The 22487-nt window shown below is 46.0% G+C and overlaps 2 protein-coding genes across 2 annotated transcripts in view; one reads left to right on the forward strand and one right to left on the reverse strand.

Annotated features, from left to right (window-relative positions):
• Positions 1–1619: 1619 nt before the first annotated feature.
• Positions 1620–13572, reverse strand: LOC144592244 (sialidase-2-like). The gene is made up of 2 exons (XM_078396776.1): positions 13369–13572; positions 1620–2660 (listed from the first exon to the last, which is right to left on the reverse strand). Exons 1-2 carry the CDS (start codon positions 13570–13572, stop codon positions 1620–1622), a joined length of 1245 nt encoding a protein of 414 aa, XP_078252902.1.
• A 2454-nt stretch (positions 13573–16026) lies between these two features.
• Positions 16027–22487, forward strand: part of xpa (xeroderma pigmentosum, complementation group A) — a 50637-nt gene continuing 44176 nt past the window's right edge. Inside the window, exon 1 of the mRNA XM_078396939.1 lies at positions 16027–16318. The gene's annotated coding sequence lies outside the window, so the exon portion shown is untranslated. The remainder of the gene's footprint in view (positions 16319–22487) is intronic.

The following is a 22487-nucleotide window of genomic DNA, read 5'->3' on the forward strand; positions in this document are numbered from 1 at the left end:
AAGGAATAGGTGACATTTCAGGTCGAGACCCTTCTTTGGACCTGTTATTGGTAACAGCTGCATCCAATTAGCCAATATTGGTTGGACACTTGAACCTTGTCAGCCTACTCCCTATAAAACCCAGAGATTCTAGACAGACTGGGAGAAGATGAGAGAAGACTGAAGACAAAGTGGGATGCCTCCCTCCTAGTTGTGTTCCCGTTGCAGGTTCGAGGAAGATTGAGCCACTGTAACACCTGAGACCACTGTGTGATCAGGGTGGACTACCAGGAGCCCTAGCCTCTACTTGAGGCTGTCTGAGTAGCCGGGGCAGGCCTGAGATGCCAGAACCTCTTCCTATCCACAGACAATGAGGGCCAGCACCCACACACACACAAAGGCAAAGACTGGCTGCCAGGATAATCCAGAGACGGCCAGCATCGCCTCTTCAAGCTTGTCAGGAGACAAGGGTGAACTGCAGGAAGAAGCCTGAGACTGCCACCCCTCCCCCTTCAAAGACCAGGACTAATCTGCTGGGACAGCCCTGCGATCTGCAGCGTCATTCCACATGTGCTCCGATGACAACAGACAGCATCCCCGGGCGGTCTTGGACTTTCTTACCAGTGTAAATAAAATAAATCACGCAGGTTCACCCTATCGCGAGTGTCAATGTGGTCACTGCCAAACCTGGTGTCATTCCCCGATGCCACAAAGGGTAAATCTGAATTTCCAGATGACTTTCACTTTAAGTAAGTTGAACTTATTGGAGCAGAAAAGATCATAAATGTTGGAAATTTGAAACAAAAATAGGAATTGCTGGAATTACTCAGCAAATTAGGCAGGGGCATTGTAGGAAACAGCAGTTGGTCTTTTTGTGCAAAAACCCCTCACCCCACAACGGAACATACATATTTTAAGTTGCAGGGGGTGGGGGAGGGAACAGAGGGAGTGTCAGATCGATACAGGTCAAAATGATAACAATGATTTTCAAAACCAGCAGTTCGATTCAGGAAAAAAACACGTTGAAACTGAATGACAAAGGTGTTTATTTCATTTAACTATTTCATTAATGTTCAAGTAAATCTAAAATGTTTCCAATCAAAGATGTTGACAAATATTGAACAACAGTGACAGAGCTGACAGCCGATGAGTCTGGGGTGGGAGTCACCAACAATTCTGTGAGTGTGACCAGCTCGAACTGAGAAGCCCCCTACACTGCCCCACACCAAGCCGATGGGCAGGGAACCAACAGCAAACAGACACTGCTCCAAGCACAGCATTGGAAGGAACAGCATGGCCCCAAATCAGGCGGCCAATGATCTATGGGCAGCAGAAGATCAGCCCCATAGTCTCAGCAAATGACAATAAAATCAAAATAATAATGAAAAACGTTTCTCTAAATTCTCCAGAAGCATGTATGAAGTAAATCCTACAGAATAATGGTCACCTGCCATGATACAAAACACAATAATGGGTTAGAGGAAATGACTGAGAAAACAAATCTTTGCATTAACACATATTACTAAGTTTTTTTGATACAGTTAACAAGTAACATGACTTTTACATATGTCCAATATACTGTCTTTGAAGCAGAAAAAAATCATTTCAAATTATGACTGTCTGCATCTGTGTTCCCCTTATCAGTGCATTTTCTTTACAGTGTTCTCAATAATATCAAAAATTTGCAAAACACAAAATGAAATATTTTCATTTAAGGACCCACGTTCAAACAAACAAGCAACAATTGGGTGTCTTTCCTTAGGAAGGTTAATAAATACCAGTTCCGAGTAGCCGCATTCTCCAGCACTAATGACCCAAGGATTTGTCCAAGTATGAGGTCTACCAGAACATGTAGTAAGGTATATTCCTAAATCTTTCCGTGACTTGGAGTTGGTGGTGTGCGAGAACAGTATAACGTCAAACTCTGAGCTATCACCCTTCTTTTGAGTGTAATGCTTCTCAAGTTTGGGGTAATTTTTGACGTGTGAAATTGCCGAGGAAGGAAAACTGATGACACTGCCATGACAACCTCCTGGAGGTTCAACCAGCTGTTTCACCAGTTTCCCTTCTGTGAAGGTCCTTCCACCATCCCGACTGAAAACCTCCACACGACACTGTTTCACACCACCCTTATTGCTCCGGGCATTGCAATAGATTAAAGCCTGCTTAGAATTGCCAACTTTGCAGCATATGCAACTAGATACTTTAAATTGGTACACCAGTGCCACCTGGCATTCCCCACACTCCTCCCCGAAAACAAAGGACCCAAACTGCCAGGACTCTCCGTGATTATCACTAAAGAAAGTGAAAGCACGTTCCCTGACTTGGTTATTTGACTCTATCTCGTGAGCACTGGCAGGGATAATAAGACGGCCATTATTTAGCTGAATGCCGTGGCCGGGACCCAAGGCAAATGTTGCCCACTTATTGATGGTGTCACCTATGACAGACTCTGTTACATCATTTGTTGCACTCCAGTTCTGCCCTTGGTCGTCACTGGTAACATAACAAAGTCGTGCAGCATTTTTTCTACTGATGATTTGATCTTGTTCAGTCTTCAATCGATCGACTGCAATGAAGAAGAGAAAGACAATGTCCATATCTTTCTCATAGACCAGACAGGGATTCGTGGATCGGCACCCCATCTTTTGTGCAGATTGTATAGTTTTTATGTCCTCCCACTGAGAAAATGAGACCAAGAGAGTGTCACATAAAACAGAATCGTAACAATTTTGACATTCGAAAATTCATTGGCATATTCCATTCTCTTTAAATGAAGTAAATTATGAATGGAAAGAGTCAGTTGGCCCTTGGAGCTCGACCTTCTATATAAATCTATGCAAAACACAAGCTGCTGGGGGAACTCAGTGGGTCAGGCAGTATCTATGGAGGGAAGCAGGCTGTCGATGTATTGGGTTGAGAACTCTTTATCAGGACTACTAGCACCCATGCAGTCGTCAGTGTAGTGGAGAAAGAGTAGGGAAGTAGAACCAGATTAGGTTTGGAACAAAGACTGCCCCATGTAGACAACGGAAGAAGCAGGTGTAGCTGGGGCCCACGTGAGTGCCCTTTGATTTGTAGAAAGCGAGAGGAATCAAAATAGTGTTCAAGGTAAGAACAATTTCTGCTGGGCGTAGGAGAGTGTTACCAGGAGAAATGGCGCGATTTGTACTCTGGAAGTAAATGGAGAGTCCTAAGGCCTTCCTGATGGGGAATAGAAATGTATTGAGACCAAATATTCAAGAGGTGGCAGTAGGGTTGGAGAATTGCAAGATGTTAGAGTGGCGTTATGAGGAGGTAAGATCAGTGGGCAAGAGCAGGCAGATAAAATGAGCCTACCAGGGTGTGGTCAACAATAAACTGGACTCTGACAACTTCCACTCATTTCCACACGCACTTTATTTACTTGTGCACAAGTAGTGCAGCAAAGTCCCAGTTACTACTCTGAAATTCTACTTGGAACTGTCAGCTTTAATACAGATTTTGATCCTTGAAATCAGGTGCACTCTCTAATTGGAACACAATATATTCTCGAAAACACCAATACAAATACAATAACACTAATACGAATAAAAAATTACATGTTATTCAATCCTTTATCTGTATTCAATTTTAATAAGGATGACTATCATGAACCTTATGCTCTATCTTATAGCTAGCTGTACGTCAAAGGTTGACTTTACGTCAAGAACCTTGTGCTGCACGTCAATGGATATCCAAAGGTCCTTGTGCTGTAAAGCTATCTTAACCCCTGTCCTACTGAAGCTTCCACATTTCCCTCCTTTTGTCCTGCAAAGAACAACATGAGTTTTGCTAGGGTTCAATAGCACAGAGTTGGTGGAACTCCTTAGCAGCTATGTTAGGGGTGGTCGGTTGTTGGATCATGTTCAAACATCATTCTGTTTGTGAATTTTGAGTAGGAGATGGAAACGGGCAGTGTGGGTTTAGGAAACTATCACAATGGATGCTGTGCAGGGAAGATCTGCTAAAGGGATAAGAACTGTGATGGTGTGGGAGACAGTAGCCTGATGATGGTTGTTGGGGCCATGGTCAGGGGGAGGTGTGAGGAGGCAATTAAGGAGGTCCACCTCTGCTAGGTGGAGGTCAGTTTGCCAGACCACAACAGCACCACCTTTGTCTGCAGGATACATCATGAGGTTGGGACGTGTAGAGTAAGTGGCAGGCTTCACATTCGGAGGATGTGAGGTGAGAGTGGGCGAGTGGAGTGGAGAGGTCAGGCTGAACAAGATCATATACAGATCTTAGTACAGAAGTTAAAGTGTTGTACTTAAATGCGCGTAGTATAAAAAATAAAGTGGATGAGCTTGAGGCTCAGTTAGTCATGGGCAAGTATGATGTTGTAGGGATCACTGAGACATGGCTACAAGAGGACCAGGGCTGGGAACTGAATATTCAGGGGTACACAACGTATAGAAAAGACAGACAGGTGGGCAGAGGGGGTGGGGTTGCTCTGATGGTAAGGAATGATATTCATTCCCTTGCAAGGGGTGACATAGAATCAGGAGATGTTGAATCAGTATGGATAGAAATGAGAAATTGTAAGGGTAAAAAGACCCTAATGGGAGTTATCTATAGGCCCCCAAACAGTAGCCTCGACTTAGGGTGCAAGTTAAATCAGGAGATAAAATTGGCGTGTCAAAAATGTAATGCTACGGTGGTTATGGGAGATTTCAACATGCAGGTAGACTGGGAAAATCAGGTTGGAAATGGACCCCAGGAAAGAGAGTTTGTAGAGTGCCTTCGAGATGGATTCTTAGAACAGCTTGTACTGGAGCCTACCAGGGAGAAGGCAATTCTGGATTTAGTGTTGTGTAATGATCCTGATCTGATAAGGGGACTAGAGGTAAAAGAGCCATTAGGAGGCAGTGATCACAACATGATAAGTTTTACTCTGCAAATGGAAAGGCAGAAGGGAAAATCGGAAGTGTCGGTATTACAGTATAGCAAAGGGGATTACAGAGGCATGAGGCGGGAGCTGGCCAAAATTGATTGGAAGGAGGCCCTAGCAGGGAAGACGGTAGAACAGCAATGGCAGGTATTCCTGGGAATAATGCAGAGGTTGCAGGATCAATTTATTCCAAAGAGGTGGAAAAACTCTAAGGGGAGTAAGAGACACCTGTGGCTGACAAGGGAAGTCAGGGACAGCATAAAAATTAAGGAGAGGAAGTATAACATAGCAAAGAAGAGTGGGAAGACAGAGGATTGGGACTCTTTTAAAGAGCAACAAAAGTTAACTAAAAAGGCAATACGAGGAGAAAAGATGAGGTACGAGGGTAAACTAGCCAATAATATAAAGGAGGATAGCAAAAGTTTTTTTAGGTACGTGAAGAGGAAAAAAATAGTCAAGGCAAATGTGGGTCCCTTGAAGACAGAAGCAGGGGAATTTATTATGGGGAACAAAGAAATGGCAGACGAGTTAAACCGTTACTTTGGATCTGTCTTCACTGAGGAAGATACACACAATCTCCCAAATGTTCTAGGGGCTGGAGAACCTAGGGTGATGGAGGAACTGAAGGAAATCCACATTAGGCAGGAAATGGTTTTGGGTAGACTGATGGGACTGAAGGCTGATAAATCCCCAGGGCCTGATGGTCGGCATCCCAGAGTACTTAAGGAGGTGGCTCTAGAAATAGTGGAAGCATTGGAGATCATTTTTCAATGTTCTATAGATTCAGGATCAGTTCCTGTGGATTGGAGAATAGCAAATGTTATCCCACTTTTTAAGAAAGGAGGGAGAGAGAAAACGGGTAATTATAGACCAGTTAGTCTGACATCAGTGGTGGGGAAAATGCTGGAGTCAATTATAAAAGACGAAATTGCTGAGCATTTGGATAGCAGTAACGGGATCGTTCCGAGTCAGCATGGATTTACGAAGGGGAAATCATGCTTGACAAATCTACTGGAATTTTTTGAGGATGTAACTAGGAAAATTGACAAGGGAGAGTCAGTGGATGTGGTGTACCTCGACTTTCAGAAAGCCTTCGACAAGGTCCCACATAGGAGATTAGTGGGCAAAATTAGGGCACATGGTATTGGGGGTAGGGTACTGACATGGATAGAAAATTGGTTAACAGACAGAAAGCAAAGAGTGGGGATAAATGGGTCCCTTTCGGAATGGCAGGCAGTGACCAGTGGGGTACCGCAAGGTTCGGTGCTGGGACCCCAGCTATTTACGATATACATTAATGACTTAGACGAAGGGATTAAAAGTACCATTAGCAAATTTGCAGATGATACTAAGTTGGGGGGTAGTGTGAATTGTGAGGAAGATGCAATAAGGCTGCAGGGTGACCTGGACAGGTTGTGTGAGTGGGCGGATACATGGCAGATGCAGTTTAATGTAGATAAGTGTGAGGTTATTCACTTTGGAAGTAAGAATAGAAAGGCAGATTATTATCTGAATGGTGTCAAGTTAGGAGGAGGGGGAGTTCAACGAGATCTGGGTGTCCTAGTGCATCAGTCAATGAAAGGAAGCATGCAGGTTCAGCAGGCAGTGAAGAAAGCCAATGTAATGTTGGCCTTCGTAACAAGAGGAGTTGAGTATAGGAGCAAAGAGGTCCTTCTACAGTTGTACCGGGCCCTGGTGAGACCGCACCTGGAGTACTGTGTGCAGTTTTGGTCTCCAAATTTGAGGAAGGATATTCTTGCTATGGAGGGCGTGCAGCGTAGGTTCACTAGATTAATTCCCGGAATGGCGGGACTGTCGTATGTTGAAAGGCTGGAGCGATTGGGCTTGTATACACTGGAATTTAGAAGGATGAGGGGGGATCTTATTGAAACATATAAGATAATTAGGGGATTGGACACATTAGAGGCAGATAACATGTTCCCAATGTTGGGGGAGTCCAGAACAAGGGGCCACAGTTTGAGAATAAGGGGTAGGCCATTTAGAACGGAGATGAGGAAGAACTTTTTCAGTCAGAGGGTGGTGAAGGTGTGGAATTCTCTGCCTCAGAAGGCAGTGGAGGCCAGTTCGTTGGATGCTTTCAAGAGAGAGCTGGATAGAGCTCTTAAGGATAGCGGAGTGAGGGGGTATGGGGAGAAGGCAGGAACGGGGTACTGATTGATAGTGATCAGCCATGATCGCATTGAATGGCGGTGCTGGCTCGAAGGGCTGAATGGCCTACTCCTGCACCTATTGTCTATTGTCTATTGTCTATTGTCTATATCAGCAATTCGAAATGAAAAGACTGAGAGAAGGTAAAGGCTATAAAAAGAGTTGTGAATCCAAGAGGAAGGAGAGCATTGGAGATTGGAGATAGGGTCATCGGTGGAGGGGGGGGGGGGGTTGGGTGAGGGAGGAAAAGAGGTAAGGGCTCCATGCACAAGAAACCAGCACAGAGGTGGAGGTGATGGACAAGTAGCTCAACATCATGATAGGCTCAGAACATTGAGATGTGGGCAAAGGGGCTCAAAGATGTTTAGGTTGGGGTGGGTGGGGTGGGGGGGAGGGAGGACGTGAGATCAGTGGTGCATGGTGTGTGGCATGATTGGTACCAAGGGAGAGCAGCAGAACCACCATTTGGAATCACGGATCTGGCCTGGAGCTTTGTGGGGAAGCACTGGTTACCCCGTTCAATGTCAGAGACCCATGCTTGAAGATGGCAAGGGGAGTAGCGGGACCCTTGTGGAGTGTCAGAGACCCCGGTCTGGGGGGATGGGAAGCAACGGGACCCCCACACAGATTCAGGGTCGTGGAGGCAGGCGAGCTTATGATCCTTGGTGTGGATGTCAGCAACAAGAAGAACCGTTGGTTGATGCGTGGACCAGGCAGAGGATGAAGAATAGAGGAACCTGGCATGTTTAGGAGAGTGAGACCCGGAGCTGTGAGAGGGAAAGAGTAAGGGACGGAAGGTACTACATGGTGGAGAGAGTATAGCATAGGATACGGAGAGAAATTCTCAACCCAGAGAGCTGAGGATGCCGTTAAAATACACTCGAGGATGAAATAGAAAGATTTCCAAACTCCAGAGGATCAAAGCGTACAGGACAGGCGGGAGAAAGAGCTTGGGATCAAAGATCAAATGTCTAATGAACTGACTGCTTGGCGAAGCGGTCGCGAGGGGTTTATAGCCAACTCTTATATCTGCTTATGTTCAGTGAGGGAACTACTCCTGCGTGTGCAAGTTATTTTTATGCATACTAAATGTAAAGGCCCATGTAGGTAGTGGGTGTAACCATGTTACAGAGGGTAAAGAATCGGCCAAACTAAAAGGCAAACTTAGAGAAAGTTGAGATCCAGAGATTGTTTTGGTGAAATCTGCAGTAACCGAATTTTGCAATGCTAGTGCACATAACAGTTGATACAACGTTTGTCCATTGGAATAAACACAAAGTGCTGGAGGAACTCAGCTGGTCAGACAGCATTCGTGGAGGGAATGGAATAGCGATGTTTTGGGTGGGGACCCTTCTTCGGCCTGACTGTAATAGGGAGGAAAAGCTGAAAAACGAGAGGTGGGGCAGGATAAAGCTTGGCAAGTGATAGGTGGATACAGGTGAATGGGCAGAGTAGGTGACAAAGGTTAGAGATGAAAAGGAGATGAAAGAGTGTCACACAAGGAATGAAGAGGAGTGAGATGTAAAGACGGGAAGGGATATGGGTGGAAGGAGATTGGCTTAGTGGGGAGAGGGGCAGGATAGTTGGAGAAATTGGCATGCACTGGGGCGGGAGGTACAGGAAAGAGAGATGGGATAGGAGGGGATACAACTTCAAATTGGAAAATTCAATGTTCCAAATGTTGGGTTGTAAGCTGCCTAAGCAGAATATGAAGTGCTCTTCCTCCAATTTGCATGTGGCCTCACTCTGGTAATGGCGGAAGCACCAAATGCAACAGTCAATGCTTAAGGAGGTGCTTGGGATGGAGGTGAGGGAGGAGGTGTAGCGACAGACATTGCATCCCCTGTGGTTGCAGGGGAAAGTACCTCCCCATGGGTGGTTTAGGTGGGAAGGGATGAGTGAACCAAAGAGTTGTGGGGGGCGCGGTAACTGAGGAAAGAAGGAAAGAGGAAAGGGGTGGGGAAGCAATGATGTGACAGGTGATGAGATCATGTTGAAGGTCAATGATGTATTGACAGCAAAGGCGGTTGGGTGAAAGATGAAGACCAGGAGAACTCTATCCTTGTTATGGCTGGGGTGGGTGGGGGAAGGGGGGGTGGGGAAGGAGTGGGAGCAAGAGCAGAACTACGGGACACAGAGGAAACACAGGTATCCAAATCAAGCATATGAGCCAGCAGGGGGTGGGGATAGACAATAGACAATAGGTGCAGGAGGAGGCCATTCGGCCCTTCGAGCCAGCACCGCCATTCAATGTGATTATGGCTGATCATTCTCAATCAGTACCCCGTTCCTGCCTTCTCCCCATACCCCCTGACTCCGCTATCCTTAAGAGCTCTATCTAGCTCACTCTTGAAAGCATTCGGAGAACTGGCCTCCACTGCCTTCTGAGGCAGAGAATTCCACAGATTTACAACTCTCTGACTGAAAAAGTTTTTCCTCATCTCTGTTCTAAATGGCCTACCCCTTATTCTTAAACTGTGGACCCCGGTTCTGAACTCCCCCAACATTGGGAACATGTTTCCTGCCTCTAACGTGTCCAACCCCTTAATAATCTTATATGTTTCAATAAGATCCCCTCCAATCCTAAATTCCAGTGTATATAAGCCTAGTCGCTCCAGTCTTTCAACATACGACAGTCCCGCCATTCCGGGAATTAACCTAGTAAACCTACGCTGCACGCCCTCAATAGCAAGAATATACTTCCTCAAATTTGGAGACCAAAACTGCACACAGTACTCCAGGTGCGGTCTCACCAGGGCCCTGTACAACTGTAGAAGGACCTCTTTGCTTCTATACTCAACTCCTCTTGTTATGAAGGCCAACATTCCATTGGCTTTCTTCACTGCCTGCTGTACCTGCATGCTTCCTTTCAGTGACTGATGCACTAGGACAGCCAGATCTCGTTGTACGTCCCCTTTTCATAAATTGACACCATTCAGATAATAATCTGCCTTCCTATTCCTACCACCAAAGTGGATAACCTCACACTTATCCACATTAAACTGCATCTGCCATGCATCCGCCCACTCACACAGCCTGTCCAAGTCACCCTGCAACCTCATAGCATCTTCCTCACAGTTCACACTGCCCCCCAGCTTTGTGTCATCTGCAAATTTGCTAATGTTACTTTTAATCCCTTCATCCAAGTCATTAATGTATATTGTAAATAGCTGCGGTCCCAGCACCGAGCCTTGCGGTACCCCACTAGTCACTGCCTGCCATTCTGAAAGTGACCAATTTATCCCCACTCTGCTTTCTGTCTGCCAAACCAATTTTCTATCCATGTCAGTACCCTACCCCCAATACCATGTGCTCTAATTTTGCCCACTAATCTCCCACGTGGGACCTTGTCAAAGGCTTTCTGAAAGTCGAGGTACACTACACCCACCGACTCTCCCTGTCCTTTTTCCTAGTTATATCCTCAAAAAATTCCAGACGCTTAGTCAAGCATGATTTCCCCTTCGTAAATCCATGCTGACTCGGAACGATCCTGTTACTGCGATCCAAATGCTCCGCAATTTCGTCTTTTATCATTGCTGCACGGTGGCGCAGCGGTAGAGTTGCTGCCTTACAGCGAATGCAGTGCCGGAGACTCAGGTTCGATCCTGACTACAGGTGCTGTACTGTACGGAGTTTGTACGTTCTCCCCGTGACCTGCGTGGGTTTTCTCCGAGATCATCGGTTTCCTCCCACACTCCAAAGACGTACAGGTTTGTAGGTTAATTGGCTGGGCAAATGTAAAAATTGTCCCTAGTGGGTGTAGGATAGTATTAATGTGCGGGGATCGCTGGGCGGCACGGACCTGGTGGGCCGAAGGGCCTTTTTCTGCGCTGTATCTCTAAATCTAAAAATCTAAATAATTGACTCCATCATTTTCCCCACCACTGATGTCAGACTAACTGGTCTATAATTTCCTGTTTTCTCTCTCCCTCCTTTCTTAAAAAGTGGGATAACATTAACTACCCTCCAATCCACAGGAACTGATCTTGAATCTATAGAACATTGGAAAATTATCACCAATGCGTCCATGATTTCTAGAGCCACCTTAAGTACCCTGGGATGCAGACCATCAGGCCCTGGGGATTTATCAGCCTTCAGTCCCATCAGTCTACCCAACACCATTTCCTGCCTAATTTGAATTTCCTTCAGTTCCTCCGTCACTCTAGGATCTCTGGCCACTAGAACATCTGGGAGATTGTTTGTACCTTCCTTAGTGAAGACAGATCCAAAGTACCGGTTCAATTTGTCTGCCATTTCCTTGTTCCCCGTAATAAATTCCCCTGCTTCTGTCTTCAAGGGGCCCACATTTGCCTTAACAATTTTTTCCTCTTCACATACCTAAAGAAGCTTTTACTATCCTCCTTTATATTATTGGCCAGCTTACCTTCGTACCTCATCTTTTCCCCCTGTATTGCCTTTTTAGTTATCTTCTGTTGCTCTTTAAAAGAGTCCCAATCCTCTGGCTTCCTGCTCTTCTTTGCTATGTTATACTTATTCTCTTTTATTTTTATGCTGTCCTTGACTTCCCTTGTCAGCCACGGGTGCCTCTTACTCCCCTTAGAATCTTTCCTCCTCTTTGGGATGAATTGATCCTGCAACTTCTGCATTATTCCAAGGAATACCTGCCATTGCTGTTCCACCGTCTTGCCTGCTGTTCCACCGTCTTCCAGTCACATCTGGCCAGCTCCTGCCTCATGCCTCTGTAATCCCCTTTGCTATACTGTAATACTGACACTTCTGAGTTTCCCATCTCCCTCTCAATTTGTAGATTAAAACTTATCATATTATGATCACTGCCTCCTAATGGCTCTTTTACCTTGAGTTCCCTTATCAAATCAGGTTCATTACTCAACACTAAATCCAGAATTGCCTTCTCCCTGGTAGGCTCCAGTACAAGCTGTTCTAAGAATCCATCTCGGAGGCACTCCACAAACTCCCTTTCCTGGGGTCCATTACCAACCTGATTTTTCCAGTCTACCTGCATGTTGAAATCTCCCATAACCACCGTAGCATTACATTTTCGACATGCCAATTTTAGCTCTTGATTCAACTTGCACCCAATGTCAAGGCGACTGTTTGGGGGCCTGTAGATAACTCCCATTAGGGTCTTTTTACCCTTACAATTTCTCATTTCTATCCATACTGATTCTACATCTCCTGATTCTATGTCACCCCTTGCAATGGAGTGAATATCATTCCTTACCAACAGAGCAACCCCACCCCCTCTGCCCACCTGTCTGTCTTTTCGATACGTTGTGTACCCCTGAATATTCAGTTTGCAGCCCTGGTCCTCTTGTAGCCATGTTTCTGTAATTCCCACAACGTCATACTTGCCAATGTCTAACTCAGCCTCAAACTCATCCACTTTATTTTTTATACTTCGCGCATTTAAATACAACACTTTACATTCAACTTAACGTATTCAGAGGGTTTAAAAGTACCTGAAATAAAGTTTATAAACCTTAATTGGAGGATCATAACTGGAGTTACCTATATAATATATCGCTCCCTATATAATATATTGCTTGGGGAGCTTACAATTTAACGGTAAGAACAGTGAATTCTCCATAAAATAACCCCTTTCTTGCAACTCTCCCCCCTCCCCACCCCCCTTCCCTGTGCCCTACCTGGGTTCACATCCATTCCCCCCCCTTTCACCTATATTCTTATGGCTTCACAATTGACACCTCTTCTATCCTTACTTCATACCTTTTAATTTTTCATCTCTGGCCTTTGTCCAACCATTTGTCTATCAAATCCCCCCTTCGTCTACATCCACATATCACTCACCAGGCTTTGTCTTGCCCCTCCCCTCTTACAGCCTTCTCCCCACTCCACACCCTCACCACAATTAGCCTGAAGAAGGGACCTGATCTGAAATATCACCTTTCCATGTTCTCCAGAAATGCTGAGACCCACTGAGTTGCATCTGCACTTTGTGTCTATTTTTCATAAAACAAAGGATTCGTGAGTAAAATAGAAACAGAACCTACCGCACCAGTTTTCACAGGACGAGCTGGTTCCTCTATTTATGATCTGCCATTGAAGGCAGTACCCAGACCACTGTTAAGTTTGTCATGTGGTCTATTTACAAAGAAAGTAATTCTAAGCGGGTTGCAGATTTGGACCTTTACTCTAATCTATACAGTCAGTGTGATCGTACTGGTATCGATAATTTGCTCAGCAAGGGCAGAATCTTTCTATTTCATGCTTTCTTAGAAATACAACCAAAATAGTCAAGTATCATTAACAAATGACATTCTTACGGATCACATAAATGTGACCTGTTAAGGGTTCAACAGCCAGTTTACCCAAAATGTGTCTGAAGAGTTGTCATACATGCCCTCGCGCATGCACAACACGGTGGTATCTTCATCACGGAGGCTGCCTCTCCTCTCAGCAAATGCCAGAAGTATGTTTGAGTTTGGAAAGTGGAGCAGAGCAGGAATGTGATACCTCCCAGCATGGTCCTTCTCAAACAGGTCAATTGTGTGAACAGGAGCTGAAGAAGCCATCGTGGTAGATAACTAAAACAGCATATAGTTATAAAATAGTTATTAATTTTTCTGAAGAATGAGAAAGCTACTCAGAATTACTTCCAAAATTTGTTCTTAAACTGTACACATTAGGTATGAGCCAGAGTGCCATTGGATAATTTGGTAATATTTATTCTGGATGATAGTGTCCAGTAAGAACCTATGGAAATACAATTAAAACCATGTCCATTGCCTGCTGAGAAGCATCCCTGACCCTGGCATCAGGTAGACAACACAGTCTTGGAGTCTTGATCACAGCCACAGAAATGCTTGTCTATTCCTATGACCGCTGCTCACCCAGTATTTGACCCACCCTGCTGAACAACAGAGCCAGTTGTGATGCCGGTGATCTGGCTGCTCCTGCAATGTTCTCCTGCGGGCCCCCCCCTCCCCCCTCCCCCCTCCCAACCGTATCCTCACTCTCTGTGCCCTAGCCTGACTGCTGTGGCTGCAGCTTCCCTGCGCTGAGTCTTTCAGCCGCACCCTGTCCTGCCTTGTTTTCCTTGGCAGGCTCTGCCCAGCCCTTGCCCTCTCTGCCCTGCTGTTGCCCTCTCTGCCCTGCCCTTGTTCCCTCTGCCCTGCCATTGCTCTCTCTGCCCTGCCCTGTCTTCTGTGGGTTGGTTAGAGGCAGGAAACATGTTCCCAATGTTGGGGGAGTCCAGAACCAGGGGCCACAGTTTAAGAATAAGGGGTAGGCCATTTAGAACGGAGATGAGGAAAAACCTTTTCAGTCAGAGAGTTGGAAATCTGTGGAATTATCTGCCTCAGAAGGCAGTGGAGGCCAATTCTCTGAATGCTTTCAAGAGAGAGCTAGATAGAGCTCTTAAAGATAGCGGAGTCAGGGGATATGGGGAGAAGGCAGGAACGGGGTTCTGATTATGAATGATCAGCCATGATCACATTGAATGGCGATGCTGGCTCGAAGGGCTGAATGGCCTACTCCTGCACCGATTGTCTATTGTCTATTTGATTAAATGCTTCTCCATCGCAGGACCTGCCAATTCACACCGAGCTCACACAATAGGCTCCAATTACATTTCTGAATTACTTCACCATCTACTCCTCCTCAAGTACACCACCTTGTCTGAGCTTCTGGTCACTCATTTAATAACTGCTTTGAATTTTGGTAGATTTTCCTTTTTGTGTTCTTGTAATTAACCGTTCAATTGTTTCTGAGTTCTGGTGGTGTCTGCAATGTTTGCACCTTCTCCCATTGACTGCATGGATTACCTTCCACAACCCAATGACAATACCTCCTCCTTACTGACCATCAGCACTGGACACCCCCAGGGCTGCATGTTCAGTCTCACTCTCTCTCTACTCTCTATATCCATGCTTTACTCTCGCTATACCCCAGTATAGGTGACGGCGTAGACTTGATGGGCCGAATGGCTTAATTCTACTCCTATCATTTCTGACCTTATATCTTCCCATCGCCACTCCTGCCGACTTTCTACAGAGACCACTCCCTTCCAGGTGAGACAGAGGTTCATGTGTACGTCCTCTAACCTCACCTACTATATTTGGTATTCCTGATGTGGTCACCTTTATATGGAGATTGGAATGCATCATAGCATGGAATGCGCACAACTCCATCCACGAGCACAAGAAATTGCAAAGTTGTGGACATAGCCCAGACTATCACGTAAACCAACCTCCCTTCCATTGACTCCATCTGCACTTCATGTTGCCTCGGCAAAGCCACCAGCATACTCAAGGATGAGTCTCACCCCCATCACTCCCGTTTCTTCACTCTCTCAATCTTCTCTTAGATTTGTCGATTTTCCAACTCACGGGACCAAAAGACCTACTGGTACATATTTTGCATTGTGAGGACCTGACCAGCGAGGCCTACCACGACCATCGAGACCTTTGGCCTCCTGACATCCCAGAGCCCCCAACAGACTTTACCATCACACCCCTGGAGCAGCTGACCCCATGACTAGACCTCTGGGCCAGACAGTGAACAGGCCCCAACCCTCAGGTATTATTTCTTACATTAAAGATGCTGCCTTTATTCTCCCCTCAGGCATTCCATGACCCGTGGCCTACCATCCTCCTGGGGCTCCGGACGACCTGACCGACGTCCCAACAGAGCAGCCCGCCCCACAAATCGACCTCCGGGCCTGACTGGGTGCAGGTCCCAGTCGGCAGGCAGTGGACGATTCCACCGCCCGACTTCAAAGTCCCATGGACAACAGTTCCGACCTCCTGACGGTGGATCCTGGCAGCAGGGCCCGACCAAGCCGAAGATCTGACCTCCGGGACCGTCCAGCATCGACATCGACCAACAGGAGCCAGCCAGGCCAGAGGCCCAACCGTCTTTTGGACCGACAAACGACATCTCCAGGCCAGAGGCCCGACCCTTGTAAGCGCCTGATGCCCCCACCGAACGCAGCCACTCACCTCCGGGTCCATTCAGCAGCAACTCAAGGCCAGGGAACCGACAGGGGGCTAAAATGCTGCCACCTAGTGAGGAAACAAGGGAAGCACGCTGTGTGACAAGTGAAGTTGAAACAATGTGGTTCAAAATCCTCCCTCCCCAGAATACTTCTGGCTAATGTGCAATCTATGGAAAACTAGCTGGATGAACGAAAAACCAGACTTATTTACCTTAGAGAAGCGAGAGACTGTTGTGTGCTCTGTTTCACAGAGACATGGCTCAGCCCTGACATACCTGACTGTGCCATTCAGCCTGAGGGACCGGATGGGATTTTCGGGCAAGGTTGGTGGAGCTGGGATCTGTCATGGTAACTGATGTTGTATTGAAATGTATCACATGTTACACAGTCAGAAAGGTCACAAGAGTAACAGTAAAGGTCAGGTAACACGTGTTGGGAGGAGATAACAAAAATGGCTGTAAAAGAGCATGTTTGTATTCAGTGGTGTTGAATGTACATTTATTATAATCGGATCATGGCAAAGATCTAACATTAGTGACGAGGATGAATTAAGATTTGTGCAGTTTACCTTTTGAGGTAGACATGGGATTTAGTGGAGTTGAAGCAGATGGGATTACAGGTTTGAATCCATTCAGCCTGAGTGAGGAAGCGAGTGCAGTGAGTGCACGTTGGGAGGAATGGTCAGAGGAATTTGATGCCTATATGGGCAGCCTGGGTCTGTTTGTCGATGATGCAGCGCCGGTACAGCTCACATGACAGAGTGTCTCGCTGATGTACAGTGCTGGAGCTTCAGTTTGGGAGACTTTCAAGAGGCTTCCAGAGACAGGTGGCAAAGCAGATTTTGCTATGGCTGTTGCTACTTTGAAGAAGCATAATGTGGTGCAAACAAGTACTACATTTCAATAACATGTATTTCACCAGATGACACAGAGGGGGAAAGCATTGCTCAGTTTGTCACAAGATTGTGTCACGTTTCTAAGGGCTGCAACTGTGGAGCTGAGTTGCAAAATCAAACCAGGCAACAGGTTGTACAAAGTTGCAAATCAAATGGCTTGAGACGCAAATTGTTGACGAAAAGTGACACGCTAACATTAGCAGACACATCAACAATTGCCGCTTCATTTGAAGCTGTGGAAATCCAGTTTCTGTCACACTTGCCACGCCTCCAGATACTTGAGACTCTTTCCACATTCCTCCCCTGAGCAATTAGGAGTTACACCTGTATTTAATCTGCTCCCCTAATCCATCACTTGGTATAAAACCCACATCACCATTTGGGGGCCGACTAATCAGTTCTGCATTCTGTTGGCGCAATAGCAGTTCTGAGTTCTGTTGGTTCCAGGTCTATAGCTTTTGGTTCTGTTCGTGTTTGGATTTTGGATTTTTGATTTTCTTCAGTATTTCTCGGTGAGCCTGCATTTGAGTCTTTTCTGTTTTGGGTCCCTCTGACAGTTTCAGACCATGAGATTGGATGTCAGAAGCCATGCTAACAAGCTGGCATCTCCTGGCTCTAGCAGGAGACATGGACACAATAGGGGTAATTCTTTGTTTCAGATGTTGAAACAGAGTTTGATGAGTACCCATTCTTTGGAAAAATATAATCCAAAGGCCCCAACATAAGTCATTGCAGATGCAAGCCCAGTGGGACTAGGAGTGGTATTGTACAGAAGCATGCTGGACAATCGAGAGTCATTGCATATGTAAGCAGTTCATTGACGGAGGTAGAAAGAAGATAGAAGACAGAAAAGGAGGCCTTGTATTTGGTGTGGTCATGTAAATACTTTCATGAATATCTGTTTGGCATTAAGTTTGGGTTGTTGATGGCCCACAAACCTCTGGTGATGACCTACTCTCCGCAATCCAATCTCTGCTCAGATTGAAAGATGGCTGTTTAGACTCCAATAGTACAAGTACAGAGTGATCCACATGACTGGAAAGAATAACATACCTGATTAACCAGCATCCAGATTGTGTAAAGTAGACTAGCTGCCAGGGTCTACATGGGAGACAGATTGTTTTGTACAATTTGTTGCAGTACACTCCACACCAAGAGCAACGAGGACAAGGGAAATAGAGGAGTCGGACAAGGATACTGAACTGCAGGATGTTAAAGAGCGAAACCAAAGAAGCAACTGGGAGAAGTGTCTACATTAGACATATGCAACTGACCAAGATCGGAGATGAACTATGCAAAACTGGAAGATGTGTGCTGAGAGGAAGCAGACTCGTGGTGCCAAAAAGCTGAGATCATGGATGATCACACTGGTGCTTGAACGACATTTAGTTGCTGAAACTAAACTAAATCTCTGTACAAAAGTATGGTGGACAGGGTTGGAAAAAGATGTGGAACGAAATATGAGGTCATGCCATGGATGTCAGATGGTAAGCAGACCCAACCCACCTGAGCCAATATGAAGCACATTGTTACCGGGAGAGCCATTGGAAGACGTTGTCATAGGTTTTCTCGGCTCATTCCAATCAGGTGAGTCAATACTGGTTGTCCTTGACTACTACAGTGGATATTATGAGTATGTGGTAATGAGGTGTACAACAGCAGAAAAGACAGTTCTGATGGAAATCTTCACAAGACACGGTGTTCCAGTTACATTACATTCAGACAATGGGCCTCAGTTCATTTCTCATAAGTTTGTCGACCACATGCAGATCTCAGGTGTGTACCTTCACACCAAAATGGACTCGAGCTAATGGAGAAGTGGAACTAATCTCTAGAAAAGAGGATAAGAATTGCCAAAGCAGAAGGCAAAGATTGGAAGGAGATCCTCTTGGCACATGTAGCATCATCTAGAGCTACACCACACAGCAGAACAGGGAAGAGACTGGCAGAATTGCTGTTTGGAAGTAAAGTCAGGACCAAGATGCCATTGCTCAGTGACATGGTGAATGACCAAGAAATGAGAGACCATGATGCAGAAAAGAAAGGGGCTCAATGCTCTATGCAGACAGGAGACTGGGTGCCAGACCATCCGATGTCACACCAGAGATGAAGTGCGGTGAGAAGATAAAGTCCAAGCAAAATGGACACATCCTTCCTTCTACAACCATACACAGTGGTTCCCAGACAGGAAATAAGGTGCCATTCTAGTTGCCAGAAGAAGTCACATATGACAGAAACACAGCATATGTGAAAAAGTCTCACCATTGTGATAGTCTAGGGATGCTGCTGCCTGATGTTGAGACTGTGAGGGATCTGACCCAAGACTACCAACTTGATGAGACAGGAATGCACCAGCTTGAGGTGGAGACTATAAATCAAGATGAATGAAGATGATGGACTGGTGGAGCAGCACTGACTGTGAAGTGCTGTCCCTACTACCTGCCGAGGGAATTCACCTCGGCTATCCTGACAGGAGTCTACATCCCCCTGCATGCGGATGTCAAGCTTGTTCTAAATGAACTCTACTCCGATATAAATAGCCTTGAGGCAAAGTACCCCAAAGCCCTGGTCCTTGAATTATAATTTTATTTATGAATAAGTTTATTGGCCAAATATGTACACATACGAGGAATGTGCCTTGGTGCTCCGCTCGCAAGTAACAACACGAACATACAGTAAACAATTACGAATAAAGCATAAAACATTAAAACATTAAGAATACAACATTACAGTTTAAACATGTGAGTGAAATAAACCAGAGCAAAAAGAAACTACAGACTTTTGGTTATTGAGTGGAGCCACTACTCGCGGGAAAAAAAATGTTTTTATGTCTGGCTGTGGCTGCTTTGACAGTCCGGAGTCGCCTTCCAGAGAGAAGTGCTTCAAAGAGTTTGTGGCCAGGGTGAGAGGGGTCAGAGATAATCTTGCCCGCTCTATTCTTGGCCCTTGCAGTGCATAGTTCGTCAATGGGGGGAAGGGAGCAGCCAACAACCTTCTCAGCTGATCGGACGATTCGTTGCAGCATCCGGATGTCGTGCTTGGTGGCTGAGCCAAACCAGACCATGACTCTACGATGGCAGTATAAAATTGGACCATCATTGCCTGTGGCAGATTGTGTTACCTCAGCTGCTGCAGGAAGTACATCCTCTGTTGGGCCTTTTTGACTGTGGAGTCGATGATGGCCCCCCATTTAAGGTCTTTGGAGATGATGGTTCCAAGAAACTTAAATAACTACACAGATGTGACCGTGGTGTTGTTGATGGTGAGTGGGGGGAGGGGAGAGGGAGCTCTCCCAAAGTCTACAATCAGTTCCACTGTCTTAAGAGCATTGAGCTCCAGGTTGTTACAAAGCCACCAGGATGCCAGCTGTGTCACTTCCTGTCTGTAGGCAGATTCATCCCCATCCTGGATCAGTCCAATCAGGGTTGTGTCATCCGCAATCTTGAGAAGCTTGACCGAGAAATCTGTGGAGGTGCAGTCGTTGGTATAGAGAGCGTAAAGGAGAAGGGAGAATGTTCAGTCTTGTGGTGCTCCTATGCTGAGGGTCTGCGGGTCCGAGATGTGTTTCCCAGCCTCACATGCTGCTTCCTGTCTGTCAGTAAGTTGATGATCCACTGACAGAAGGGTTCAGGCACAGTCAACTGGGAGAGTTTGGAGTGTAGTAGCTCTGGCACAATGATGTTAAATGCAGAGCTAAAGTCCATAAACAAAATCCTTGCATAAGTCACTATCGAAAGGGAAATAACTCCTCAGAGTTTGACATTATACTATTCTTACACACCACAAACTCCAAGTCAGAGAAGGATTTAGGAATTTCCCTTGCTACCTATTCTGGTAATTGTCCAAGCTGGACTCATCCTTGGGTCATTGGTACAGGTGCTTATTCAGAAGTGGCATTTATTAAACTTCCTGGGAAAATAAATCCTATTGTTGCTTGTTTGTTTGAACAAGGGCCCATAAATGAAAAAAAATCTCTTTGACTTTTGCAAATCGATGATATTATTGAGAACACTATAAAATGTTCTGATAATGGGAATCCAGATTCTGACTAATTCACAATTTGAAAATGCATTTCCTGGTTCACAAACAGTGGCGGCCCTGCCCTGCAGCTGCGGCTCGCCGGCAGTCTGTTTGTCTTTCTTCTTTTCTTGTCTATTTGTTAGTGTTAGATGTATGAAATAGCCTATCTTTAGCTGTGTATATGTGGGGGGTGGTGGAGGGGTGGGGGAAACCTTTAAAAATCTCTTCCTCAACAGAGATACGACCCTTTCCGAGTCGTATCTCCGTTTGCGCTGGGGAAAAAAAAACGCGGGGCCTTCCATCGCCCGTGGGGCCTTCCATCGCCCGGTGCAGCTCGGCCGCTGGACTTAACAGTGCCCGGTGCAGCTCGGCCGCGGGGCCTTCCATCGCCCGGCGCGGCTCGGCCGCGGGACCTAACATCGCCCGGTGTGGCTCGGCCGCGGGGCCTTCCATCGCCCGGTGCGGTCGGCCGCGGGACCTAACATCGCCCGGTGTGGCTCGGCCGCGGGGCCTTCCATCGCCCGGTGCGGTCGGCCGCGGGACCTAACATCGCCCGGCGCGGCTCGGCCGCGGGACTTTACATCGTTGGTGCGGCTCAGCCGCGGGTACCGAATGACAAATAAAGGCTCTGTATTCTCTGTATTCTGTACATTAATCATTTGTAAAGAGTCACGTAGCATGTTAAGGAACTTTGGAATGCTTGTTAGCTTTGAAATGAAGATGGAGATAAGTGACTGATGCATTGTTATGCAGCCACTGGCTGCACAAACTTTCCAATAATTTTACAATGCTATAATTTAAACATTTTCTCAGCATTATGATTTGCTCACACCAGGAAGTCTGCAGAGAGCAGAAATAATGTGTAAAAATGGCAGCATTCCCTATTTATGCCAAAGTTAGAGAAGAGCAGTCAGAATGCTAATTTCATGCTGAAAATAAATGGATTTATTTGAAAATGCACGGTTTGCAGCTGTCTAAAAGTTAAATACCAGGTTTGCAATGAATCGTGTCTCAGATTCAAAATACAAACCGTGTAAATTATATTAGATTAGATGTGTGGCACAGTTTGTAGAACTGCTGTCTCAGCATCAGAGAACCAGGTACAATTATGATCTTGAGTCGGGATCGTTTTAGAGAATGATGGTCTTCATGAGCCAAAATGTTGCCTGTCCATTTCCCTCTATAGATGCAGCCTAATCCACTGACTTCCTCCAGCATTTTGTTTTTTGTTCAAAATGTCAGCATCTGTAGTCTCTTGAGTCTCCTCTAACCCATTAGTGTGTATTTAATTCTCACCACAGGTTTACATCATGGCAGGTGGCCATTATTCTGAACGATTGATTTCTGGAGAATCTGGAGACAAATGTTTTTTGTTATTTACATTTGCTGAGACTGAGGCTGATCTTCTGGTGTCCTTAGATCATTGGCCGCCTGGTTTGGGGCCATGCTGCTCCTTCCAGTGCTGTGCTTGGTGCAGTGCCTGTTTGCTGTTGGCTCCCTGCCCATCGGCTTGGTGTGGGCAGTGTAGGAGGCATCTCCGTTCGGGCTGGTCAAACTCACAGAATGGCTGGTGACGC

The sequence above is a fragment of the Rhinoraja longicauda genome, chromosome 3 (genome assembly GCF_053455715.1).
Source record: "Rhinoraja longicauda isolate Sanriku21f chromosome 3, sRhiLon1.1, whole genome shotgun sequence".
NCBI classification, from domain to species: Eukaryota; Metazoa; Chordata; class Chondrichthyes; order Rajiformes; family Arhynchobatidae; genus Rhinoraja; species Rhinoraja longicauda.